Genomic DNA, 24,708 nt, shown 5'->3' on the forward strand with positions numbered 1-24,708 from the left:
TGATTCTTTGCTTCTGGAGCTGACTCTTCATTTCTGTTTCGTTCCGTCAAAAGTTGTTAAGCTAGTTCCAGCAGAGTAGATGTTAAATAACTGAATTGCGTTAGTTAGTAGTTAGTTCATGAAGTAACAATACTTTTCTCTCTCAAAATTTCTGTAACTGTGATTTGTGTTCAATAAATCACTTTGGCTATCGATTTCGCAATTGTTTCTTAATTCTATATTGCCCGATCGTAGCTGCAACTATCATGATTCGATTGAACTCAGTTTGATCAAATCAATTGGTATCAAGAGCCACCTGAGACCGATTTCAGTTCGATTCGGTTCAAAATCTGACGAAATTAGGGTTTAATTTTTTTTTCTTCCTAACGATGGTGATGGCGACTAGATCAGGAGATGAAGCGCTTGAATCAATTAGGGCTGCAATAGCAGAGATGAATCAAACGACGATTGATAAGAATGCACGCACAAATGAACGAGTTGTAACATCCCAATTAATTAAGGTATTATTTTATATAATTTAATTATTAAGTAATTGGATGGTATGATTTATTTTAATTAAATGGATAATAGTTAATGTTTGTTAGTTAAGTTGGAAGGGGGCTAGAGATGAAAAGTTAGAATTTAGGACCTTCCATGATAGAGTTTTGGTGGGGAGGGTAGAAAGTGCAAATAAGAAAAAATTATTTTAATAAAAAGAAGTAAAATACTGATAAATGAATATCAGTTGCAAAAAAATAATACAGAAGTGTATGTGTGTGTTGTATATGTCGACTCAACAAGGAGGAAGAAGAGGGCGTCTTCAATTGAAGAAATTTTGTTCATGCAATTAGAAATTGGTGCAATCTAGTGTGCCTTAATCATTCTAGCAAGCTTTAAATCTTCAAATTCTTCTTCTTTGTGCACAATTAAGGTTCTTGAGTCCCTAGAGACAAGGTATGAATGTTTATATCTAAGTATTGTTAATATTGAGTGTTTGTGATGAATCTCTAGCTTAAAGGTTGTTGTTTGTTGAAATTGTGCACACTTGTATGATTTAAAACGAATTTGTTAGTGATTTTGGAAGTAAATTCATGTATGAACTTGCATTTTGTGTTTGTGATATGAAGATGGTGAATTTGATGATGTTCAAGCTTAGAATCAAGTCATGCACACTAGGTGTTTGATGAAATGCCTCAATGAAATGTTTATGTGTTTTAGTTGAAATTTATGAAGAAGAAAGCTTATACATGAAATGTTGCATTGTTGTAAGTGTTTATGTGTATATGGTAGCAAATAGGGGGTTAAGTCAATGTATAAGTGTATGAAGGTGTGGAAGTTTATGAATGTTGTAATTTTGATTGAATTATGTTATTGATGAGATTAGCTCATGTATAGGTGCTAATCAAGGTAAAGGAGCCTCAAGTGATCAAGGAAATCCGTTTAATCAAGGTGAGTTTATAGGGGGTAAATTGGGCTGGTCAAGAGTGGCTTAGTGTTCTCGGATTGCATCCGTGCAAGAGAGTAATGACTAAGTGCACTAGTTGAGTAGCTTAGATAGAATTATTAGGTTCGCCTAATAATTATATCTATGGATGATGTTTAGCTTAGGCAAGATTATTAAGGTTGCTTAGTAATCTTGTCTATGGATGGTTTAGCTTAGACACTTTCGGGTGTCTATGTGTATGTGTATGATCGAAATGTGGTTAAAGTAGCTTAGGCATAAGAGTATGCCTATGGCTAGCTTAGACATAATTACTAGGGTTGGCCTAATAAGTTATGTCTATGGTAAGTGATTAGTCGGATCCGAAAGTAAGTAAGCAACCGTTAGGTTGAAAGACAAGTAATGTGATTGTTATGCCCAATGTTTTATGCTATATTATTCGCCTATAACTCACTAAGTGTAAAAGCTTACCCCCGTGATGTTTTATGTTTTTAGGAACGAAAAGTCATCGTGAAGGCAAGGAACCCGTTTGAAGTTAGAGGAGCCGTGGCATTAGAGTAAGTGGTAATGCAAGTCTCTTTTGAATCAAGCTCTATTGGTACCGCTTATCAACGCCGAGTCTTTTGTACTTGTCATTTATGATGTCGTCAAGTTTTGGGACCTAATGATGTATTTGAAATGTGTAAACGCGTTTTCTTGACGTAAAGGATGTTTGTAGTGTCGAATGATGTTAGAAACTGGTTTTATCAAGTTTAAATATGCTCTATGATGATTTGGTGTGTTTCGAGTTAATGACTTGGTAAAAATGTGGTTTTAGTTATTAAGTTGCTGGATAGTTCCAGCTCCCGTGTAATGTCGCGCCGCGGAAAATGGTGACGCGCCGCGGCATAAAGCTTGATTTGGTAACAGAAAGGCAGCTAAACATGGGTCAAAATTCCATTGTGTGTCGCGCTGCGACCAAAGGAGCCGCGCCGCGGCAATTGCCTTTGTCTGGGAAGAAACTTAACTTTTAAAAAAAAAATATTTCTATCGTATAAAAGGCATTGAAAGTTGGTATTAGAGCTGTGGTTTAAGGGACTTGGATAACCCACGATAGGGATTATCTAGGCTTAAACCATTGTTGTTAAAGGGTAAGCGGTTTAGGACTTGCATGAATGTTAAGGTCGAATGATTGTGCCATGCTCCATAGGATAGAGTCGTTGACGAGACTTGTAGTGTAACGCTAAGATCATGGTTGATTTAAGTAAGGAGTTTAATACTCATTAGCCATGGGTCATAATGGATTAAATGCGTAATAAGATGGTGTAGTGACAACAGGCCATTGTCATTACTTCATTTTAGTACGCATGAACGTCTACTATGGTCATGGTGAATTAAGTTAGGAATTCTTTTGGTTTGCTTGGTTATGATAAACAATGATGCAGGTATTTGAACTAATGAGTTGGGTGTTTTGTTTCAGAATGGCTATCATATCCCTAAACAGAGGTAATGATGAGGACGATGAGTACGTCCACACGCCATCAATGGAGTCTATTGAAGGCTCACAAAATGAATCCGATGAGGTTACTATGCCAAATGATATCTCGGGACAAATAGGACAAGCTTTGATACGATAAACCCCAACCCTCTTAGAAAAGATAAAGACGTTGATAAATGATCAATTGGATGAAAAGTTAAAAACTCTCATGACCAATAATCCTACCTTAAGAGGAGAAGGGGAAGTGGGGTAAGACAGGAAGAAGTAGAAGCCCCGAGAAGAAAAGATGATCGTTTTGAGTACAAAAACTTTGCAAATTGTCATCCACCAGAGTTTCATGGTAAAGTTGATCCGATTGTTAGTCAAAGGTAGATTGATGAGATAGAAGAAACTTTTATGTTATGTGAATGCCCCGCGCACTTAAAGGTAATTTACGCGGCTCATCAAATGAAAGGAAGTGGTTATGAATGGTGGAATTTCATAGTTAAGTCTCATGGGCGAGACGTAGCTACAAGTTTTTCGTGGGACAAGTTTCGTGAAATGTTTATGACTCAATTTGCTCCACCCGCCGAAGTTAGTAGGTTGAAATCCGAATTCATGAATATCGAACATGGAAGTAAATCGGTGACCGAGTTTAATGCCGAGTTTAATGATAAGTCCCGGTTTTTCCCGGACTTTGTTTCAAGTCCCAAATTGATGATGGATCACTATCATGAGAAGTTAAACCCCGAAATAAGTGAGTTTATTGATAAGAGCACTTATAAGACTTTAGCCGAAATGATGAATAGGGCTCTTGTGAGGGAACATGAACTTAGGAAGAAAGCGGCGTTTAAACGAAAGTTAGAGCAAGATTCAAAGTCAACGCAAAGTATGAGCACGAAGAAAGGTAAGTTTAATTTCGAGTCCCCGCACAAGTCGAAAGGGGTTTTATGTCGGGAAAGAATGGTGGTAAAGAAGTGAAGTCGTGTAATAGGTGTGGTAAGAATCATGCGGGTGAGTGTAAAGCGGGAACTACCGATTGTTATTCATGTGGGAAGCCGGATCATAGGGTCGCCGAATGTCCTAAGAAGGGTGAACAGTGTTATTATTGTTTTGAAAAGGTTCACTTTCAAGCCGAATGTCCGGAGTATAAGAAGGATTTAGCTAGTGGTAGTGTTAAGAAGGAGGTTAAGACGGAACCGAAGACTAGTGATAGCCGACCAAGAGCCCGAGCTCATCAGATTACCGCACTTGAAGCGAAGGAGTCCCAAAATGTGGTGTCAGGTACCTTTATTGTAAACTCTTTACCTGCGCATATTTTGTTTGATTCCGGTGCTACGCGGTCGTTTGTTTCTCATTCTTTTTGTAAACATTTTGACATGACCCCAAGTATGTTAGAGCATCCTTTAGAGGTTGAGATAGCTGATAATAAAACCGTCATGGTGTATAGTATCATTAAAGGATGTGAAATTATTTTGGATGATGAAAAGTTTGTTATAAATTTAATACCCATGCACATGGGAGAATTTCAAGTAATTGTGGGTATGGATTGGCTAGATGACAATGAAGGGATAATTTTGTGCCGTAAGAAAATTGTGTTAGTTCAATCACCAAGTGGGAAAGTTATATGGATTTATAGGGAACGGGCTAGGCGTGCTATTCCTATATGCACGTATGCTAGGGCTAATAGATTTATGTCTCATGGGTGTTGTGCATTTTTGGCACATGTGGTAGATGATTCAAAGAAGGTTGTTGAATTAAGTGATGTACCGATAGTTAATGAGTTTCCGGATGTGTTTCCGAATGAGTTGCCCTGTGTACCTCCAGAACGAGAGGTAGAGTTCAGAATAGATTTAATTCCCGGAGCCACGCCAATTGCTAAAGCACCTTATCGATTAGCCCCGTCGGAAATGAGAGAAATGATGACTCAACTACAAGATTTGATAGATAAAGGTTTTATAAGTCCTAGTAGTTCACCTTGGGGAGCTCCGGTTTTGTTTGTGAAAAAGAAGGATGGGACAATGAGAATGTGTATAGATTATCGTGAATTGAATAAGGTTACTATTAAAAATAAATATCCATTGCCGAGGATAGATGATTTGTTTGATCAATTACAAGGTGCATGTTTCTTTTCAAAGATAGATCTAAGATCGGGTTATCATCAATTAAAGGTGAGGGAAGAAGATACCCCTAAAATGGCTTTTCGTACAAGGTATGGTCATTATGAATTTGTGGTTATGCCTTTTGGGTTAACTAATGCTCCGGCCGCGTTTATGGATTTGATGAATAGGGTTTGTCGACCGATGCTCGATATGTTTGTGATTGTATTTATTGATGATATTTTGGTGTATTCTAAAGGGGAAGAGGAGCATGCGGTGCATTTTCGACAAGTATTAGAAACTTTAAGAAGAGAAAAGTTGTTTGATAAGTTCTCTAAATGCGATTTTTGGCTTCGTGAAGTTCAATTTTTGGGACATGTCATTAATAAGAAGGGTATTTGTGTTGATCCGGTAAAGTTTGAGGCGATAATGAGATGGGAACCACCTACAAATCTCACCGAAGTTAGGAGTTTTCTAGGCTTAGCGGGGTATTATTGATGGTTTATACAAGATTTTTCTAGAATAGCCACCCCACTCACAAAGTTGACTCGTAAAAGTGTGCCTTGGAGATGGGAAGAAAAGCAAGAACAAGCGTTTCAACTCCTTAAGGAGAAACTTGTTCAAGCTCCTATACTAGTTTTACCGGAAGAGAATGAGAATATGACGGTTTATTGCGATGCTTCCAAGAAACATTTTGGGTGTGTGTTAATGCAAAATGGGAAAGTCATAGCTTATGCGTCCCGATAATTGAACGAACATGAAAAACGTTATCCCACGCATGATTTAGAATTAACGGCCGTGGTTTTTGCTTTGAAAATTTGGCGTTATTATCTTTATGGTGTTAAGTTCTCTATTTATACCGATCATAAGAACCTAAAATATTTATTCGATCAAAGGGATTTGAATGATAGGCAAAGGAGAGGGCTCGACTTGGTGAAAGATTATGATTGTGAAATTTGTATCACCCCGGGAAGGCTAACGTAGTGGCGGATGCTCTTAGTAGGAAGTCGAGTCACCAACCGATTAAGATAACGAGTTTGGCTATGGTAGTATCACCTCAAATATTTGATAGTATCCGAGTTGCACAAGGTGAAGCATTATCACCCGAAAACGTGAGAAAAGAAAGAATCAAGGGGCAAGTTAATGATTTTATAATAGATTCTCGTGGTCTAAGGCTTAGATATGGGAGAATTTGGGTACCTTTACAAAGTGGTGTTAGAAGTGAGCTCCTTGACTTAGCTCACAAATCTAAGTATTCAATTCACCCCGGTGCTACGAAAATGTATAGAGATCTAAGGAAAGACTATTGGTGGCCGGGAATGAAGAGGGATATAGTTAAGTATGTGCATAAATGTCTTACTTGTCTTCAAGTGAAAGCCGATCATCAAATGCCTTACGGTAAGATGCAACCATTAGAAGTACTGATTTGGAAATGGGAACATATTACAATGGATTTAGTGACTAAGTTGCCTAAGACCCCTCGACAACACGACGCAATTTGGGTTATTGTTGATAGATTAACTAAGAGTGCGTTATTTTTGGCAATAAGGGAAGCTTCATCGTCGGAAGCAATGTCCAAATTGTATATGAAATAGGTTGTAGCAAGACATGGAGTACCGGTTTCCATTGTTTCGGACCGCGAAACTCAATTTACCTCATGATATTGGAGAAAGTTTCAAGAAGAGATGGGTACTAAGTTGCATGTGAGTACCGCATTTCACCCACAAACGGATGGTCAAAGTGAGCGAACTATCCAAACTCTTGAGGATATGTTAAGGGCGTGCGTCATTGATTTTGGTGGTAGTTGGGATGCTCACCTACCTTTAGTTGAATTTTCGTATAATAATAGTTATCATTCTATGATCGGAATGGTGCCTTATGAGATGTTGTATGGAAGGAGATGTAGAACCCCAATATGTTGGGGTGAAGTGGGTCAAAGGGAATTAGGAAGCACGGAAATAGTACAACAAACAACCGAAATGATAGATCAAATTCGTGAAAGAATGAAGGCGGCACAAGATCGACAAAAGTCTTATGTAGATAAAAGGAGGAAGCCGATAGAATTTCAAGTGGGTGATAAGGTAATGCTAAAAATTTCCCCATGGAAGGGTATTATTCGTTTTAGAAAAAGGGGAAAATTGGGTCCAAGGTTTGTGGGACCATTTGAGATAGTGACAAAAGTCGGGAAGGTAGCCTATCATTTAGCTTTACCCGATGAATTGAGTAATATTCACAACACGTTTCATGTGTCTCAATTGAGGAAGTGTTTGGCGGATGAATCAACTTATGTTCCTTTGAGTGAGATTGAGGTCGATGATAAGTTAAGATATGCGGAAAAGCCAATAAAGATTTTGGATCAAAAGGTTAAGCAATTAAGAAATAAGTCGGTGATGTTATTGAAAGTGTTATGGAAATTTAGAAAGGGTTCCGAATGTACGTGGGAACCCGAAGAATGGTTTATGAAGTATTACCCATCGTTGCATCAAGAATGGTTCGCGAGGACGCGAACAATCCAAGAGGGGGAGAGTTGTAACATCCCAATTAATTAAGGTATTATTTTATATAATTTAATTATTAAGTAGTTGGATGGTATGATTTATTTTAATTAAATGGATAATAGTTAATGTTTGTTAGTTAAGTTGGAAGGGGGCTAGAGATGAAAAGTTAGAATTTAGGACCTCCCATGATAGAGTTTTGGTGGGGAGGGTAGAAAGTGCAAATAAGATAAAATTATTTTAATAAAAAGAAGTAAAATACTGATAAATTAATTTCAGTTGCAAAAAAATAATACAGAAGTGTATGTGTGTGTTGTATATGTCGACTCAACAAGGAGGAAGAAGAGGGAGTCTTCAATTGAAGAAATTTTGTTCATGCAATTAGAAATTGGTGCAATCTAGTGTGCCTTAATCATTCTAGCAAGCTTTAAATCTTCACATTCTTCTTCTTTATGCACAATTAGGGTTCTTGAGTCCCTAGAGACAAGGTATGAATGTTTATGTCTAAGTATTGCTAATATTGAGTGTTTGTGATGAATCTCTAGCTTAAAGGTTGTTGTTTGTTGAAATTGTGCACACTTGTATGATTTAAAACGAATTTGTTAGTGATTTTGGAAGTAAATTCATGTATGAACTTGCATTTTGTGTTTGTGATATGAAGATGGTGAATTTGATGATGTTCTAGCTTAGAATCAAGTCATGCACACTAGGTGTTTGATGAAATGCCTCAATGAAATGTTTATGTGTTTTAGTTGAAATTTATGAAGAAGAAAGCTTATACATGAAATGTTGCATTGTTGTAAGTGTTTATGTGTATATGGTAGCAAATAGGGGGTTAAGTCAATGTATAAGTGTATGAAGGTGTGGAAGTTTATGAATGTTGTAATTTTGATTGAATTATGTTATTGATGAGATTAGCTCATGTATAGGTGCTAATCAAGGTAAAGGAGCCTCAAGTGATCAAGGAAATCCGTTTAATCAAGGTGAGTTTATAGGGGATAAATTGGGCGGGTCAAGAGTGGCTTAGTGTTCTCGGATTGCATCCGTGCAAGAGAGTAATGACTAAGTGCACTAGTTGAGTAGCTTAGATAGAATTATTAGGTTCGCCTAATAATTATATCTATGGATGATTTTTAGCTTAGGCAAGATTATTAAGGTTGCTTAGTAATCTTGTCTATGGATGGTTTAGCTTAGACACTTTGGGGTGTCTATGTGTATGTGTATGATCGAAATGTGGTTAAAGTAGCTTAGGCATAAGAGTATGCCTATGGCTAGCTTAGACATAATTACCAGGGTTGGCCTAATAAGTTATGTCTATGGTAAGTGATTAGTCGGATCCGAAAGTAAGTAAGCAACCGTTAGGTTGAAAGACAAGTAATGTGATTGTTATGCCCAATGTTTAATGCTATATTATTCGCCTATAACTCACTAAGTGTAAAAGCTTACCCCCGTGATGTTTTATGTTTTTAGGAACGAAAAGTCATCGTGAAGGCAAGGAACCCGTTTGAAGTTAGAGGAGCAGTGGCATTAGAGTAAGTGGTAATGCAAGTCTCTTTTGAATCAAGCTCTATTGGTACCGCTTATCAACGCCGAGTCTTTTGTACTTGTCATTTATGATGTCGTCAAGTTTTGGGACCTAATGATGTATTTGAAATGTGTAAACGCGTTTTCTTGACGTAAATGATGTTTGTAGTGTCGAATGATGTTAGAAACTGGTTTTATCAAGTTTAAATATGCTCTATGATGATTTGGTGTGTTTCGAGTTAATGACTTGGTAAAAATGTGGTTTTAGTTATTAAGTTGCTGGATAGTTCCAGCTCCCGGGTAATGTCGCACCGCGGCAAATGGTGTCGCGCCGCGGCATAAAGCTTGATTTGGTAACAGAAAGGCAGCTAAACATGGGTCAAATTTCCATTGTGTGTCACGCCGCGGTTGCCTTTGTCTGGGCAGAAACTTAACTTTAAAAAAAAAAAATCTATCGTATAAAAGGCGTTAAAAGAATTGATGCAGTGTTGCTTGAGCATCAATATTTCACTAGTGAACTTCATCAATTCAGAATTGGTGATCGACAAGGGAATAGGGGAAACCAGCAATTGACACGTTTGACCAGATTAGAGTTTCCTAAGTTTGAAGGTAGTGATGTAAAGGGATGGCTTTATCGATGTAATCAGTTTTTTACAGTCGATCATGTTGAAGAACAAGAAAGGTCCGAATCGCATCCATTCACATGTATGACAAAGCGTTAACGTGTCATCAACAATTTGTTCGAATTAATGGTGAACACATAGGCTGGGCAGTATATGAAGATGCGTTATTGAAAAGATTCTGTACCACAGTTGAAGATCCGTTATCAGAATTAAAGAATATGCGTCAAACGGGAATGGTTCGAGCTTATTATGAAGAATACGAGTTGTTATTGAACAAGGTAGAACTAACTCATCAACAGATGATCAGCTTCTTTTTAGGAGGTTTACAAAAGGAGATAGAGTTAATGGTTAGAAGGTTTAATCCAAGATCACTCGAAGATGCATTTCGATTAGCTAAACTTCAAGAAGATACAATAGCAGCATCTAAGAAGAGGTATAATTCTATTTTACCTGCACCAAAATCTTATTCTAATAGTTATATGGTAAGAAACAGTTGTTCGACACCACCAAGTACGTCTAAGATAGCTGAGTTAACTGGAGTTGAAAAGCAATTAACTTTGACAAATACACCTCATAACAGTGTAGCTAAAAACAGTGATCAATTTTCCACTAAAAAGCGTTTGTCACAAAAGGAGTATGAAGAAAAAAGGGCTAAAAACCTTTGTTTTTACTGTGATCAACGATATACACTGGGTCATAAGTGTAGTGGCCAATTGTATGCTTTAGAAGTGATGGGACCCGAAGATAGATTAGATGCTTTTGAGGTACAAAATTCCGAGCAGGGTGTCGAATTGGATGGGGCAGGTTATGGTGGGGATGAGTCAAGTTTACCTCATATTTCTTTAAATGCGTTGAATGGCACAAGTACATACCAAACTATGAGGGTTGTGGGTCAAATTAACAATCAAAAGGTGCATATTTTGATCGACTCGGGTAGTACTCATAACTTCTTAGATTTGGGCACCGGTAAACGTTTGGGGTGTCGATTGAAAACTATAGACCCGTTGTATGTTGGAGTTCCAGGAGGTAACCAAATAGTTAGCACATCAAAATGTGAACATCTATCTTGGTCCATTGATGGTCATAGTTTCTCAAGTAATATGATGTTGTTACCTTTGGGGGGATGTGAAATGGTATTAGGCATACAATGGTTAGAAACGTTGGGCAATATTACTTGGAATTTTGAAAAGTTACGAACGGCTTTTATGTACAAAGGAAAACGAGTTGAGCTACAGGGGCTGAGTCGAGTTGCAGCTAAATGGTCGAATGGGAAAAACTTGTCTAAAAGTGTAGCACGTCCACAAGCCCATTTTCCAAGTTATCTTGCTCCTTTACTCAAGGAATATGATGACATTTTTCAAGTGCCTTCACAGTTACCTCCCAAAAGAAATTGTGACCACATAATTCCACTTATGGAGGGCACTCAACCCATAAATATTCGGCGATATCCACACCCACCCACGCAAAAAGATGCGATCGAAATCATGGTTAATGAGCTGTTAGAGTCTGGGGTTGTTCGACATAGTTAAAGCCCGTTTTCAGCTCCCATTGTTATGGTCAAGAAAAAATATGGCACGTGGCATATGTGTGTCGATTATCGACAACTTAATAAGCACACCATAAAAGATCGATTTCCCATTCCTATTATAGAAGAGCTTATAGACGAACTAAGTGGATCCAAAGTATTTTCCAAACTTGACCTTAGATCGGGTTATCATCAAAATCGTATGTTCGATGATGACATTGCAAAGACGGCTTTTCGAACTCACACGGGTCATTATGAGTTTTTAGTCATGCCTTTCGGCTTGACAAATGCACCATCCACTTTTCAATCTTTGATGAATGAGGTATTTCGGCCATACTTACGCAAGTTCACTTTGGTTTTTTTCGATGATATACTTGTTTATAGTGCAAGTATCGAACATCCTGAGGAACATTTAAGATTAGTCCTCAACACTATGCGTTCTCACACTTTATTTGCAAAGAAAACCAAGTGTGTATTTGCTACATCCGAAGTTGAATACTTGGGACATGTTATATCACTGGAAGGGGTATCTACAGACCCAACTAAAGTCGAAGCAATGGTGACATGGCCTGAACCGAAAATGTTCAAACAACTTCGTGGCTTGTTGGGTTTAACTGGCTATTATCGAAGATTTATCATCGAAGATTTATCAAGGGTTATGCTTCTATAAGTCAGCCCCTTACACGCTTGTTAAAGAAAGACGCATTCGGGTGGAATGAGGAAGCAAAACGTGCATTTGAAATGTTGAAGGTTGCTATGCAACATGCGCCTGTGTTGGCACTTCCCAACTTCGATGATGAGTTTGTGATTGAAACGGACGCATCAGGATGTGGTATAGGTGCTGTTTTACAACAACGAGGACATCCAATTGCATATCTAAGCAAAACACTTTCTAAACGTCACCAAATCTTGTCCAAGTATGAAAAATAATTCTTAGCCGTCATCTATGCCCTTGAACGCTGGCGCGTATACTTATTAGATCGACATTTTAAAATTCAAACGGACCACGTGAGTTTGAAACATCTTTTGGATCAGCGTATCTCCACGTCCACACAAGTGAAGTGGCTTCTAAAATTAATGGGTTATGACTATGAAATAGTGTATAAAAGGGGTAGTGAAAATGGTGCCGCAGATGCATTATCACGAGTGGAACATGGGAATCAATTATTTGCATTATGTGTGACATCTATCCTAACTGATATTGAAGATAAAGTGATAACAAGTGTGGAGAACGATATAGATTTGCAACAGTTGAAAGCAAAGTTGATTATGAATCCAGCTTCTTCCAAACATTATGTTATTACCAATGATCGATTGACAAGGAAAGCTCGATTGGTGGTTGGTAATGATTTGTCATTGCGTAGAGCCATTGTGCAACACTTCCATAATGATGCATCAGGAGGTCATTCGGGTGTTAGCTCGACATTTCAAAAAGTAAATTACTGCTTCTATTGGAAAAAGCTACGCAACTTCATCAAACAATATATACGTGAATGCGTTACTTGCCAAGGATGCAAGGCTGATTTAAGCATGTATCCAGGTTTACTTCAGCCTCTACCCATTCCCGAGTGCATTTGGACTGACATCTCCATGGATTTCATCGAAATTTTACCCTTATCGATGGGAAAAACGGTCATTTTTGTGGTGGTTGATCGCTTAAGTAAATATGCCCATTTTACCCCATTGGCTCATCCGTTCACAGCAGCTCATGTGGCAAAAGCATTCCTTGATACCATTTATCGATTACATGGCTTACCTAAAGTCATTGTAAGTGACCATGATAAGGTTTTCTTGAGTTTAGTTTGGAAAGAACTCTTCAAATTACTCAAAGTAAGCCTACATTTTTCAACGGCATATCACCCTCAAACCGATGGTCAAACGGAGAGTGTTAATATGGGTTTGGAATATTACTTACGTTGTATGACATCAGACAACCCAAAAGATTGGACTCATTGGTTACCTCTTGCCGAGTATTGGTATAACACCAATTTCCACCACTCAACTAACACCACTCCATATGAGATTGTTTATGGCCAAAGCCCTCCTCAACCGATTACATATACAAAAGGCGAAAGTCAGGTTACGTGAGCAAGCTATTTCTGTTTTGAAATTCCACCTCAAGCGTGCTCAAGAACGTATGAAGGTCTTTGCAGATCGTAAGTGCACTGACAGAGTTTTTGCTGTGAATGATTGGGTGTTTGTGAAGCTGCAGCCATATCGCCAGCTTACATTACGAGGAGATAAACAGCATAAACTATCACCAAAGTACTATGGACCATTTCGTATTATTACTCGAATAGGGGAGGTAGCTTACAAGCTGCTCTTACCAGATACTTCACGCATTCATTGTGTCTTTCACGTGTCTCAATTGAAGTTGTACAAAGGAGATACTCCACCAGTTACGGGTTGGTTACCACACGTGAGTGATGAAGGTCACTTGTCACCTGTCCCTATAAAATTTTGGATCGAAAGTTGATGAAGAAAAACAACAGGGGTGTCATTTATGTCTTAGTTCAGTGGCAAAATGGCAATGTTGAAGATGCTACTTAGGAGCCAGTCGATGACATTATCCGCAGGTTTCTAGCTTTTGATCTTTATCCTGCTAATTCTTGAGGACAAAAATTGTTTCAAGAAGAGGGGATTGTCATAGATACACATGAGTTGCACTTGCAAGTGTAAATAAAGAGGATCACATGTTTCACACGTGACCTTGACCTGATTCTTTGCTTCTGGAGCTGACTCTTCATTTCTGTTTCGTTCCACCAAAAGTTGTTAAGCTAGTTCCAGCTGAGTAGATGTTAAATAACCGAATTGCGTTAGTTAGTAGTTAGTTCATGAATGTTGTAACAATAATTTCTCTCTCAAAATTTCTGTAACTGTGATTTGTGTTCAATAAATCACTTTGGCTATCGATTTCGCAATTGTTTCTTAATTCTATATTGCCCGATCGTAGCTGCAACTATCACGATTCGATTGAACTCAGTTTGATCAAATCAACATGCAACGATATATATTATTGACACAAAATACAATTGATGTTCAATCTAAAAAGGTAATTACTACAAACATCCAAATGCAATATCCATAATCGATGTAACAAAACAAAATAGAGGAAAATTATAAACTAAAATACATACAAATAATATCTTAAAGAAGTGATAACGTAATATATCTTCATCTTTCATATGATATGTGATACTCGACATTAAAAATCAAACATCTTAAAAGTAATGATAAAAAGAGTATTTATACAACTTTATTTCATTTGAAAAGCGTAAGTAATGTGAATAATGAGAAAGAAGTATTTATAGACAACAATGACTATCAATTTAATTATGTAGTTAATATAAGGAAAGTAAAAAAGTTAAATCTATTGTTATTATTTATGACATAACATAAAGTTTTTATGAATATTTAGAGAAAATAAAAAGTTTAGAACTATTGTTATTTTGTATGACATGGATTAATATTAATTATTAAGAATATTTATAATTAAATTTATGATAAGAAATTAATATTAATATCAAATTAAAAGACTATATACATAACATTTAATTTTTAATTTTTTAGTTCAAGATTATATCCTAATTAATTACTCAACAGTTTTTTACCATCTTTATATTTTAATTTCCTTAAACTTGTATATATGTTTCTCTTTTTATGATAAATATTAAAAAAAATTCATTGCAAAACAACGTTAGGTAATGTATAATTACCTCTTCGTTAAAAAGTAAAAAACTATAGATAAATTTTCAAATAGTATACATATATACATTACTTTTGTAACAATTATTTTAATCATTTTTTGTTTAATAATATAATTATGTGTAAATGGTTAGATATACCAAACCAATCAAAATATGAATGAACATTTTTATCTTCTCATTTTTACTATATGAATTATATTATTGTAGGGTAATCAAAATTATTTGAATGAAGATGAATACAAATATAAAACACAATAATATGTATATCAAAACACAAATAAAATTATGAAAATTGAAGAACTTACATTTTGCATATGATGAAGACGATGATGATGAATACAAATCTAAAACACAATAATAATATGTAAATCGAAAGTGAAAACACAATAATGAATAAATAAAATTTCAAAATAAGGTACGAAAAGACATTAATAATATTGAAATCGAAATGAACAAATAAATTTGACCGAAAGTATGAGGAATAAAGAGCTTACGTTTTCTATGTGATGATGATAATGATTAATACAAATCTAAAACACAATAATAATATGTATATCATGAACAAATAAAACTGAGTGAAAGTATAAATACTAAAGAGCTTACGTTTATTATGTGATGACGATGATGGTGAATACAAATATATACATAATGATAATATGTATATCGAAAGTGAACAAATAAAATTTGAAGAACTTACGTTTTGCATATGATGGTGATGATGATGAATACAAATATGGAGCACAATAATACGCAAGACTAATTACGTATCTCCTCTTTATACTAAGGTTTTATTAATAGAACATGGATGGATGATAAAAAAGGAAAAGAAAATGGTTAAATGCTAGTGATCTTACTCTAAAAGTTTTGCCTTCAAATATACTCTAATAGAAGCATTTCAATATCTAATTAGTATAACAGACAACTTAAACAGTAAGATAATTATGAACCAATTTATATAAACAAATCTCCTTTAATCATTTTATGTAATTTATTCATTTATGTAACAGATCATTAATCATTGTAAGAAAATGAAAAGCTAGTAATTATAATTAAAGGTTCTTAAATATTTTATTTATTAATTGTATTAATTGTTATTTAATACGATATTAATAATTAATATAGAGATTCTAATTTATGTTTTACCATTATTCAATATATATTTTGTAGTAACTTTTCTAACTTTTTTACCAATAATAAATTCAAAGAGATGTGAAAATGTATTTAATATATCATACTTAATTTTCTGGAACTCAATTCTTATAGATATATAGATACAACATCACTAATATTAATTATAGAAATCACGTAATTAAGTTTATTAATACGCAACGGTGTTACGTTATTACAAACTTCAACATAAGAGTTTATGAGTCAAACATGTCTTCAATCTCCAGCACCCAGTCAAACAGCAATACCTAAACCTGTAAGGGTGGAATGTGGGGAATTAACACTAGGCTAAGTGAATGTAATCTATCTAGCAGACAAGCTTAACCACCAAACATTAAATCCACAACACAATCATGGTAACAACCAACTAGCATACATGTAATGACGATACAAGGATCGACGACTTGTATGGGCACACGACCCTAGCTGATCATGCTAGTGTCTACCGATAGTCTATCATGCTGAATCAGTACACAGACAATAGGATATGGACCCAACCTCCACAGGTCCGGTTGACCTCATACGAACTCTAACCTCTGCAAGCCCAGTTATGAGTCCCCGACCTCCACAGGTCATGCTGGTGTCAAGCACAGTGCGCACATAAGATCACAAAACAACAATAAGCATTAAGCATACATTAACTAACTATCTTAGCAACCATTATCTTAAAAATGGCAATTATAATTCAATGACGCCTGGTAATAGAGTAAACACAATACCATGGTCTGCTACTTCAACTCTATCCGAAGTTAGACACACTCACCACTTACAAGCAACAGCTCAGTTATCTAACTTCTGAGCTTCTTCGTTATTCTTAATGCCTGAGAACAGTATAAACAAAGTCAGTACATTGCTCTAATCAAAATTAGACACACTGGCAGCATAATGGCTAGAAAACAACACTTAACATAAATTCATCAAAACTACAATGTCGGTCGACAGTCAATCACCATCGGTCGATGGTCGAACTCTATCAGTTGATGGTCTAGTCAATCGGTTGACTGTTTCTATCAAACACCAACGGTCGATGGTCTCAGTCCATCGGTCGACTCTCAATGACAGTCGGTCGACTGTGTTCATCAGATACAGTAGCAGCATACTCACGGGTTTTGAGCCAAATCTACCAAATCTTGATCCTAAACTCAATTGTGACCTTAAAACTGAACACAGCTTGTTTACAAAACATTTTGGGACATAAACCCATAAGTATTACATATAAACAACTTCAAATCAAGCAATTTGACACCAAAATCATTTTTTGACAAAACCTAACATAAACACCCGATTTGACACAAATTAAGACATGAAATCTGTAAGATCGTTACCTTGTTAATGTCTTGAAATCACATAAAACAGATTCAAACACAATTCAACACCAAAGTTCAAGATTTGGCACTTAGGGTTTCAAAGGGTGTAAGAGGTTAGGTACGAGAGTGTTTTGGAATTTTCTAGAAAATGAATAAGGAAGCAAATACATAACACTAATAAGGGTTAAAACCCATACCCCAGAGCACATGGGTATTTACCAGTTATCTTATATCTTATGTGATTCATTAAGCGGCTCAAACGGAGTCCAAATTAAATAAACAAACATGTTCTGTGACCTTTGTCACAAATTGGTCTTAACCAAATAATCAGATAACCCTAAATGCTTGATTAAATAAAAAACATTTATTAACAAATATAAACCTAAGGGCAAAATAGTCATCTTAGGTCTAGCCCATGTTTCTGCGAGAAAATATACTGTAAACTTTTATGATTCGTACAAATCACACAATGTGTCCCATATAAGTAATGTCTCCATAGTTGCAGGCTAACACTCCGACAGTCATTTCTAAATCATGTACAAGATAATTCCTCTCATGCACTTTCAATTGTCTTGAGGCATATGTAATAACCCTGTCTCTTTTCATCAATACATAGCCCAACCCGGCTAATGAATCATCACAGTATACCACAAAATCATCTATACCCTCTGGCAAAGTCAACATAGGTGCTTGACACAATAACTGTTTCAACGTTTGAAAAGCCTTTTCTTGTTCGTCAGTCCATCGAAAGGTAACATCTTTTCGAGTCCACTTGGTCAATGGACCCGCAATTTTAGAAAAATCTTTGATAAACCTGTGATAATAATCGGTCAATCCTCAAAAACTCTTAAACTCATTCGGAGTCCTCGGAGAATTTGAATTCATTACCGCTTTTTATCTTTGATGTATCCACTTTGATACCTTCGTCACAGATAACATGACCCAAAAATTGTACTTCTCGCAACCAGAATTCACACTGTGAAAATGTAGCAAACAACTGTTCAGGTTTCAACAAATTCAAAACCTGTCTCAAATCATGCTCAGCCTCTGTCTTAGAAAACACAAGTATGTCGTCTATAAAAATAATCACAAAATTTTCTAAAAATGGACGACATACTATGTTCATCAAATCTATGAAGATTGTTGGCGCATTTGTCAACCCGAACCACATGACCAGAAACTCATAATGATCATACCTCGTTTTGAACATTTTCTTAGGTATATCCGATTCTGCAATACAAACTTGATGATACTCTAAACGTGAGTCTATCTTTGAAAAATGATAAGCTCCCTGTAATTGATCAAACAGATCATCAATTCTAGGTAACAGATACTTATTCTTAAAGGTCCTCTAGTTCAACTCATCGTAATCAATACACATTCTGAGGGTTCCATCTTTCTTCTTAACAGATAACACTTAAGCACTCTACGAAGAAGAACGAGGACGAATGAATCTACGATCAAGCAACTCCTGAATCTGTGACATCATCTCACGGATCTCAGAAGGATCTAAACGGTATGGACCTTTCGCAATCAGATTAGTTCCTTGCACTAACTTAATCTTATATTCAACTTCCCTTAGCCAATGACCTGGTAACTCATCTGAAAACACCTCTGGGAATTCAAAAAATACTGGAATATCGGAAACCATTTTATTCTCTTTCTTGGAATCAAGCACATATGAAACAACTTGTCCATATTACTATAAACGCAGTTCGTTATTCATTGGTCCCATAGCGAGGGATTTGACCTCTATATGATACGTTTTAGAAAATATTGCATTCGTTTCATAAAAAGCACACCATTATTATACATAATGCATGTTTTAAACAATTGGGCGATTATTTAAGAAATAATCCCCATTATACATTGGTTTTCAAATACTACACACCTGACATAACAGTCGAAGATAATACATGACAAAGGTTTTATTGAATGGAACACTTTATTTAATTAAAAACATGAGACTCCATGCACAGCTTGTCAGATAATGCAACAGCGGAAGACTTTCTTAAGGACCTGAGAATAAACATGCTTAAACAGTCAACAGAAAGGTTGGTGAGATATATAGGTTTAGCATCGATATAAATATAGACCACAAGATCTCATAGTTATAAATATATGTACACTCGCAAATGTATAAAAGTATTCTATAAGTTGTTGAGCGCTTCGGTAACCATACTTAACCATTAATGTGACATATTCCCTTTATTATGAAATCTCCCTACACTGTACCAAGTGTAGTAAAAACAAAGTACTATGCAACCGTTTACGATACTAGAGCGACTAGCCCGGTTGGGGTTGTCAAACCCGATAGATATATCAATAGGATTCGCGTATACATGTTCTTACAACATGTAAATATTAGTTACCAACCTATTAGGGAAGATATGCAAAGTGGTACAACTCAACGTAGAATATATTTTAAGTACTTGTGTCTATGGCGTAAAACATAAAATGCATGTATTCTCATCCCAAAATATTTGTAGAGTTTAAAAATGGGACTATATACTCACAGTAGTAAAAGTATATTAATAATAAGTTTTCAACTTATTAAAAATATGACCGTCGTCTTTGGATTCACGAACCTATAACAATAATAATGATTCAGATAATAATACGACATATGGATAAAATAAAGCAAGTTCATAGAATACTTATATAATAATTTTTAACATTTTATGTTAGTAGTCCATTGTTAGTATTCCTTTGTTAGTAGTCCAAAATAGTCGGAAAAGTTCAACAGTCCAATAATCGGTATATATATATATATATATATATATATATATATATATATATATATATATATATATATATATATATATATAATCTTAGAATTACCCCACGACGTATTGTATACGTATTGTCTTTGCATCAACCCAGAGACGTATTGTATACGTATTGTCTTATAATTAACTAAAACGTATTGTGTACGTATTGTCTTAGGATTTATCAAAACGTATTATATACTTATTGTGTTAGGACGTACCAAGAATATTATTATACATATATACAATCACAGAATTAACCAAGATTATATTATTTTATTATACTACTAATAACATGTCCAAATATATATAGGAAAAGATAACAAGGATATGGTTAATATAGTTTTTATAATATAAATTTCGTCCCTGCAACGTTAATTTTAGCAGATTTTGTTTTGCTCGACAAATATTCATTACAACTCCATTTAAAGTGAATAAAATTGCTATGGATTCCTTAAGAAGTAAATTTTACAAAATCAATTTGAAAAGTTCATCCCAAGTAGTAATTTTTAGAGCTTTACCCTCTTTTTGTGTCGGTAGACAGATTTGGAAAAATCCCGGCATCCACCCAATATATGACTTTTGATAAAATACTTCCACTTTGTCTAAAATCATGAAAAAATACTGGAAGTCTTATTTACATATATTAATAAATTTCCAAAGTCTTAGCCTCGAACTCAAAGTCTAAGATAGGTTTTTAATTCCCAACCCAAAACAGCCCGCTTTTTACCGAATGGAGATTAAAGGATATATGTTAAGTTTCAAGGTGTTCTTCATATGTAAAAGTTATAAGTTCTTATATTAACTTAATATAATATCATAATACATATAAATAAGTGTTATTAGAGTTAAGTTAGAAGGATTAACTTAGTTTTCAAACAAGCTTGGTGTTCACCAAAACAAGATCTAGTTTTTACAAGTTTTATAAGTATAATAAGATAGCAACTATACAAGGAATTGAACAAGGATTTTGAGAAGTATTTTACCTTGATTATGAAGAGGAAAGTTGCTGAGATTAAAGTATGATATGAGAGCATTCAAGTGTGTGTTTTTAGTTTAAGAAAATATGGAGAAAAAATGAGTTAAAATGATCCTTATTTATAAGCTTATAATTTTGGCTTTTAGTGAAAATATCTAAGATAAGTTAAATTGTATTAAGTCACGCATGACATATTAAATTTATTAGGTCATGGATGACATATTACACAAATAATTGCAGATTTCTATTGGTATTTATCAATACTAAATACTTCTAGAAGCTGTGTATAATACGGGTAAAAATACTGTATGAATACGAGTAGAATTCTTGAGGAAATTGAACGAAAATATGAGTATAGCTATCCTTTATATGTATTGGTATATTATAAAGTGTATTAAATACTTGTAAGGATGTATTTACACTCATAATACATTATATGTAAATACATTTTAACATAAGTTAATTACGTCGTTTAAATAGTAACATATATATTGTTTGAAAACTCTTTAAATTAGTAGTATGAAAATATATATATATATATATATATATATATATATATATATATATATATATATATATATATATATATATATATAATACTTTGTTAATATACTTAATGAGATATTTAATTATCATATTTTCAAGTTAAATATATATAAATCCATATATATACACAATAATTAAATAATTAAATCAAGTTATGACGTTCGTGAATCGTAGGAATAAAAGGGTAATTGATTATATGAACACAGTTAAAAATTTTTAAGATTTCCACATTATAGACTTTGCTTATCATGTCGGAAATATTAAATCAATTAAATATAACGTTTAAATTTGGTCGGAAATTTCTGGGTCGTCACAGTACCTACCCGTTAAAGAAATTTCGTCCCGAAATTTGATCGAGGTCATCATGGCTAACAATAAGAATGTTATTATGACGAATATAAGTTGATTCATAGGGTTTTATCATGATTGAGAAATATGGATAAAATAATTCGATTACTCGAAACGTATGAATGAAGCTATAGTAAAAGAGTGAAATGAGAAAATAGGGATTCGTCTTATCTTTTGACGTCATCACGGTTGATCTCTGGATTAAAGAAAATCTTTGTAATCTATATAAGATTTGATTCTTCGGCGATTAAGGAAATTATGATCCTCTTCGATTTAATGCAATAATCTGTCTCGATTTCTCTGTCGGATATTTTACTATAAATCAACCTCCTACGTTTCCTTATTTCCATATCTCCCATCTTTTATACTTTCTTCCTTTCTTCATACTTCCAAAACATTCGTCAATATGCTCCATGCAGTTTTAATTCTTGATATATTCTTGACTATCACATCTGTCATTCTTCTTTTTCATCTTCCGTCGGAGGAATCCGTTAATTTCTACTATACTCTTGGGTTTATAGAGTTCTTAGTTTTCCCATGTCTTTATATTGCTATACGCATCGATATACACGATTTGTAATTTCTGCATTGTCTTCGTGCTTATATTTTTCCTTATATTTTGGAGTTTCATGCTTCCGTCTTATTTTCCCGACTTCAAGTCAAGCGAATAATGGTCTAGAATTCATAGATATGAAATTCGGAATGAACATAACTAATGATCTAAGAGAGAAATTGTAATAGCACAATTTGACTTGTGAAATTACCAGAATCTAAAGGAAAAGATAGAACTATCAATAGAATATGTTCTTGATATGTTTAGAGATTAGATTGAATGTAAGAGTCATGTAACATGGCACATGGTGACGTTATGGTATGTGAATCATTACGTTCCATTTAGAAACTCATCATGACTTACTATAATATAATCAAGTTGATCAAGTATCATTATATTATACTAACTCATGCTTCAGTTCCTAACACTACTTCAAAACATTCATATTTTAAACTCGAAGGTTCCAGAATTTAGAAACTAAAATAGTTTCTTTTATGATACAACATTGATAGCGCGAAAAGATGAATTATTTCAGATAAGAATAGTTATGAAAATATCTTCAGAAATATGGAGGATATTTATAATGAAAGATACTATGATATCTTAGAATATCTAAGATCAGAGGATGATGAAGAATATTGTCTACAGGAGTTTAGAGTAAGGAGCAAGGTATTCGCTAAAGACTTCAGCAGACACTGAATCATTTGGATTCTTTGAAGGCAAATTTAGTCCTTGTAATTTTTCCACAGCCTCCTTCAGAGTTTGCTCAATCCGTTTTCCAGTTCTAAACCTTCTCTTTTTCTGTGCTTTGCTAACACAATATTCTTTATCTTCAACTTTTGACTATTACGGTTGTCTACAGTTTTTGCTGCTTCATTCAGCTTTTTCAAAACTTCATAGTACTGATTCGTAGGCTGAAGTGCTATTCCAGATTTCAAAATTATAATTCCAGGAGATAACATTATATGTATATGCAGAAATGATGTGAGATTCAAGAATAATTATTGATGCTTCTTGGGTTTGGTATGACAATTATTGTTACAAGATGTAGATGGGTACATGACAAGGTTTTATAGTGATCTTTCATAGAGATTTAAGTCAAAGAGCAATAAAGTTACTGGTAAGCTTACTACTAATGTGGTGGAATATAAAAGGTTCCCCGGTAACGATGGCGAAAAGACAACGTATATATCAAGGTTATAATAAGGCTACTCCGGATGAAAAGTCGAAGTTGTCTTTTTGGAGCTGTGACAAAATTCGCTATTTTGAAAAGGGATTGTAAAGTTATTTTGGGTAATAATAATGCTAAAAGATCTGACACAGATACGTGTTGAACCTTTGTTTAGGTTCAAGTGTTCTCCGAATGCATATCTATATGCATATATTCTTCGTATGTATCGTGTGATTGGTTCATTCTCTCGATTGTTCCTTAGTTGAGGTGTTTTCAAAAATTTTGAAGGGTTTAGACGCAGGTTGTTATCGTCAATATCCGTATAATGAATTCGTCGTGAATCTTGAATGATACGAATATCTTTATGAGTTCTGTGAATTTAAAGTATGATTTTGAAGGATGTAGGAATTTAAGATTGATGGCACTTCTTAAATCTTGACTTGGATTTTGATCTGTCAAAATTAGAATATGTAATTGAATTGGTATGTAAAATGGTTGTCTTGAATTTTGTGAAATGATGTATATTGCTATGAAAGGAGAGAGTATAATTAACGATTGTTGAAACATCATTGAAAATGTACAGTGTAACATATTAATGTGAACTTAAGTATTTCTCGGGTATTACCTACCCGTTAAAATAAAATTTCACAAGTAATATTTTGTACAAAAGAATTTTATTACAGTCTTTATGAAATATATGTATGTATATTTTCTTCAGATGTAATATGAATTTAATGAGTTAATATTATATTAATCTCATTTGGTTTACGGTTGGAACTAGAAATGAATAATCCCGAAAACTTTAGAGATTACATAATCGCCGCGGAATATTTCTTCAATGTAAATGAAATAATGATTTAATACTTCATCACTCATTATTGTCGGTATCCCTCAGTGCATGTGGTGCGTATGATGTTGATGCTCGTAATGCGGCTTGTGATGTTGAGGCTTGTGATGTTATTGGTACTGCTGCTGTTGGTGCTGGTAGTGGTTTGATGTGAGAATAGATGATGAGAATTT

General features: G+C 34.6%; 1 protein-coding gene across 1 annotated transcript; it reads left to right on the plus strand.

The window, feature by feature from the left end:
• The first annotated feature begins 368 nt into the window (after window positions 1–368).
• On the plus strand, window positions 369–13,618 carry LOC139870272 (uncharacterized). Its single transcript, XM_071858106.1, has 13 exons — window positions 369–479; window positions 1,916–1,977; window positions 2,880–2,982; window positions 3,129–3,265; window positions 3,713–3,783; window positions 4,611–4,711; window positions 8,941–9,002; window positions 9,527–9,603; window positions 9,759–11,115; window positions 11,527–11,797; window positions 11,839–11,974; window positions 12,242–12,972; window positions 13,073–13,618. Exons 1-13 carry the CDS (start codon window positions 369–371, stop codon window positions 13,616–13,618), a joined length of 3,765 nt encoding a protein of 1,254 aa, XP_071714207.1.
• Window positions 13,619–24,708: the final 11,090 nt, after the last annotated feature.

Source organism: Rutidosis leptorrhynchoides, chromosome 10 (genome assembly GCF_046630445.1).
Source record: "Rutidosis leptorrhynchoides isolate AG116_Rl617_1_P2 chromosome 10, CSIRO_AGI_Rlap_v1, whole genome shotgun sequence".
NCBI classification, from domain to species: domain Eukaryota; kingdom Viridiplantae; phylum Streptophyta; class Magnoliopsida; order Asterales; family Asteraceae; genus Rutidosis; species Rutidosis leptorrhynchoides.

Bases quoted from the DNA above. Each gene is read 5' to 3' on its own strand.
- LOC139870272 (XM_071858106.1), top strand. From the start codon at position 369: ATGGTGATGGCGACTAGATCAGGAGATGAAGCGCTTGAATCAATTAGG. The intron at 480-1,915 runs GTAACATCCCAA...TTATGTTTTTAG, and splicing joins CACGCACAAATGAACGAGTT to GAACGAAAAGTCATCGTGAA. The intron at 11,798-11,838 runs GTTATGCTTCTA...CGCTTGTTAAAG, and splicing joins TCATCGAAGATTTATCAAGG to AAAGACGCATTCGGGTGGAA.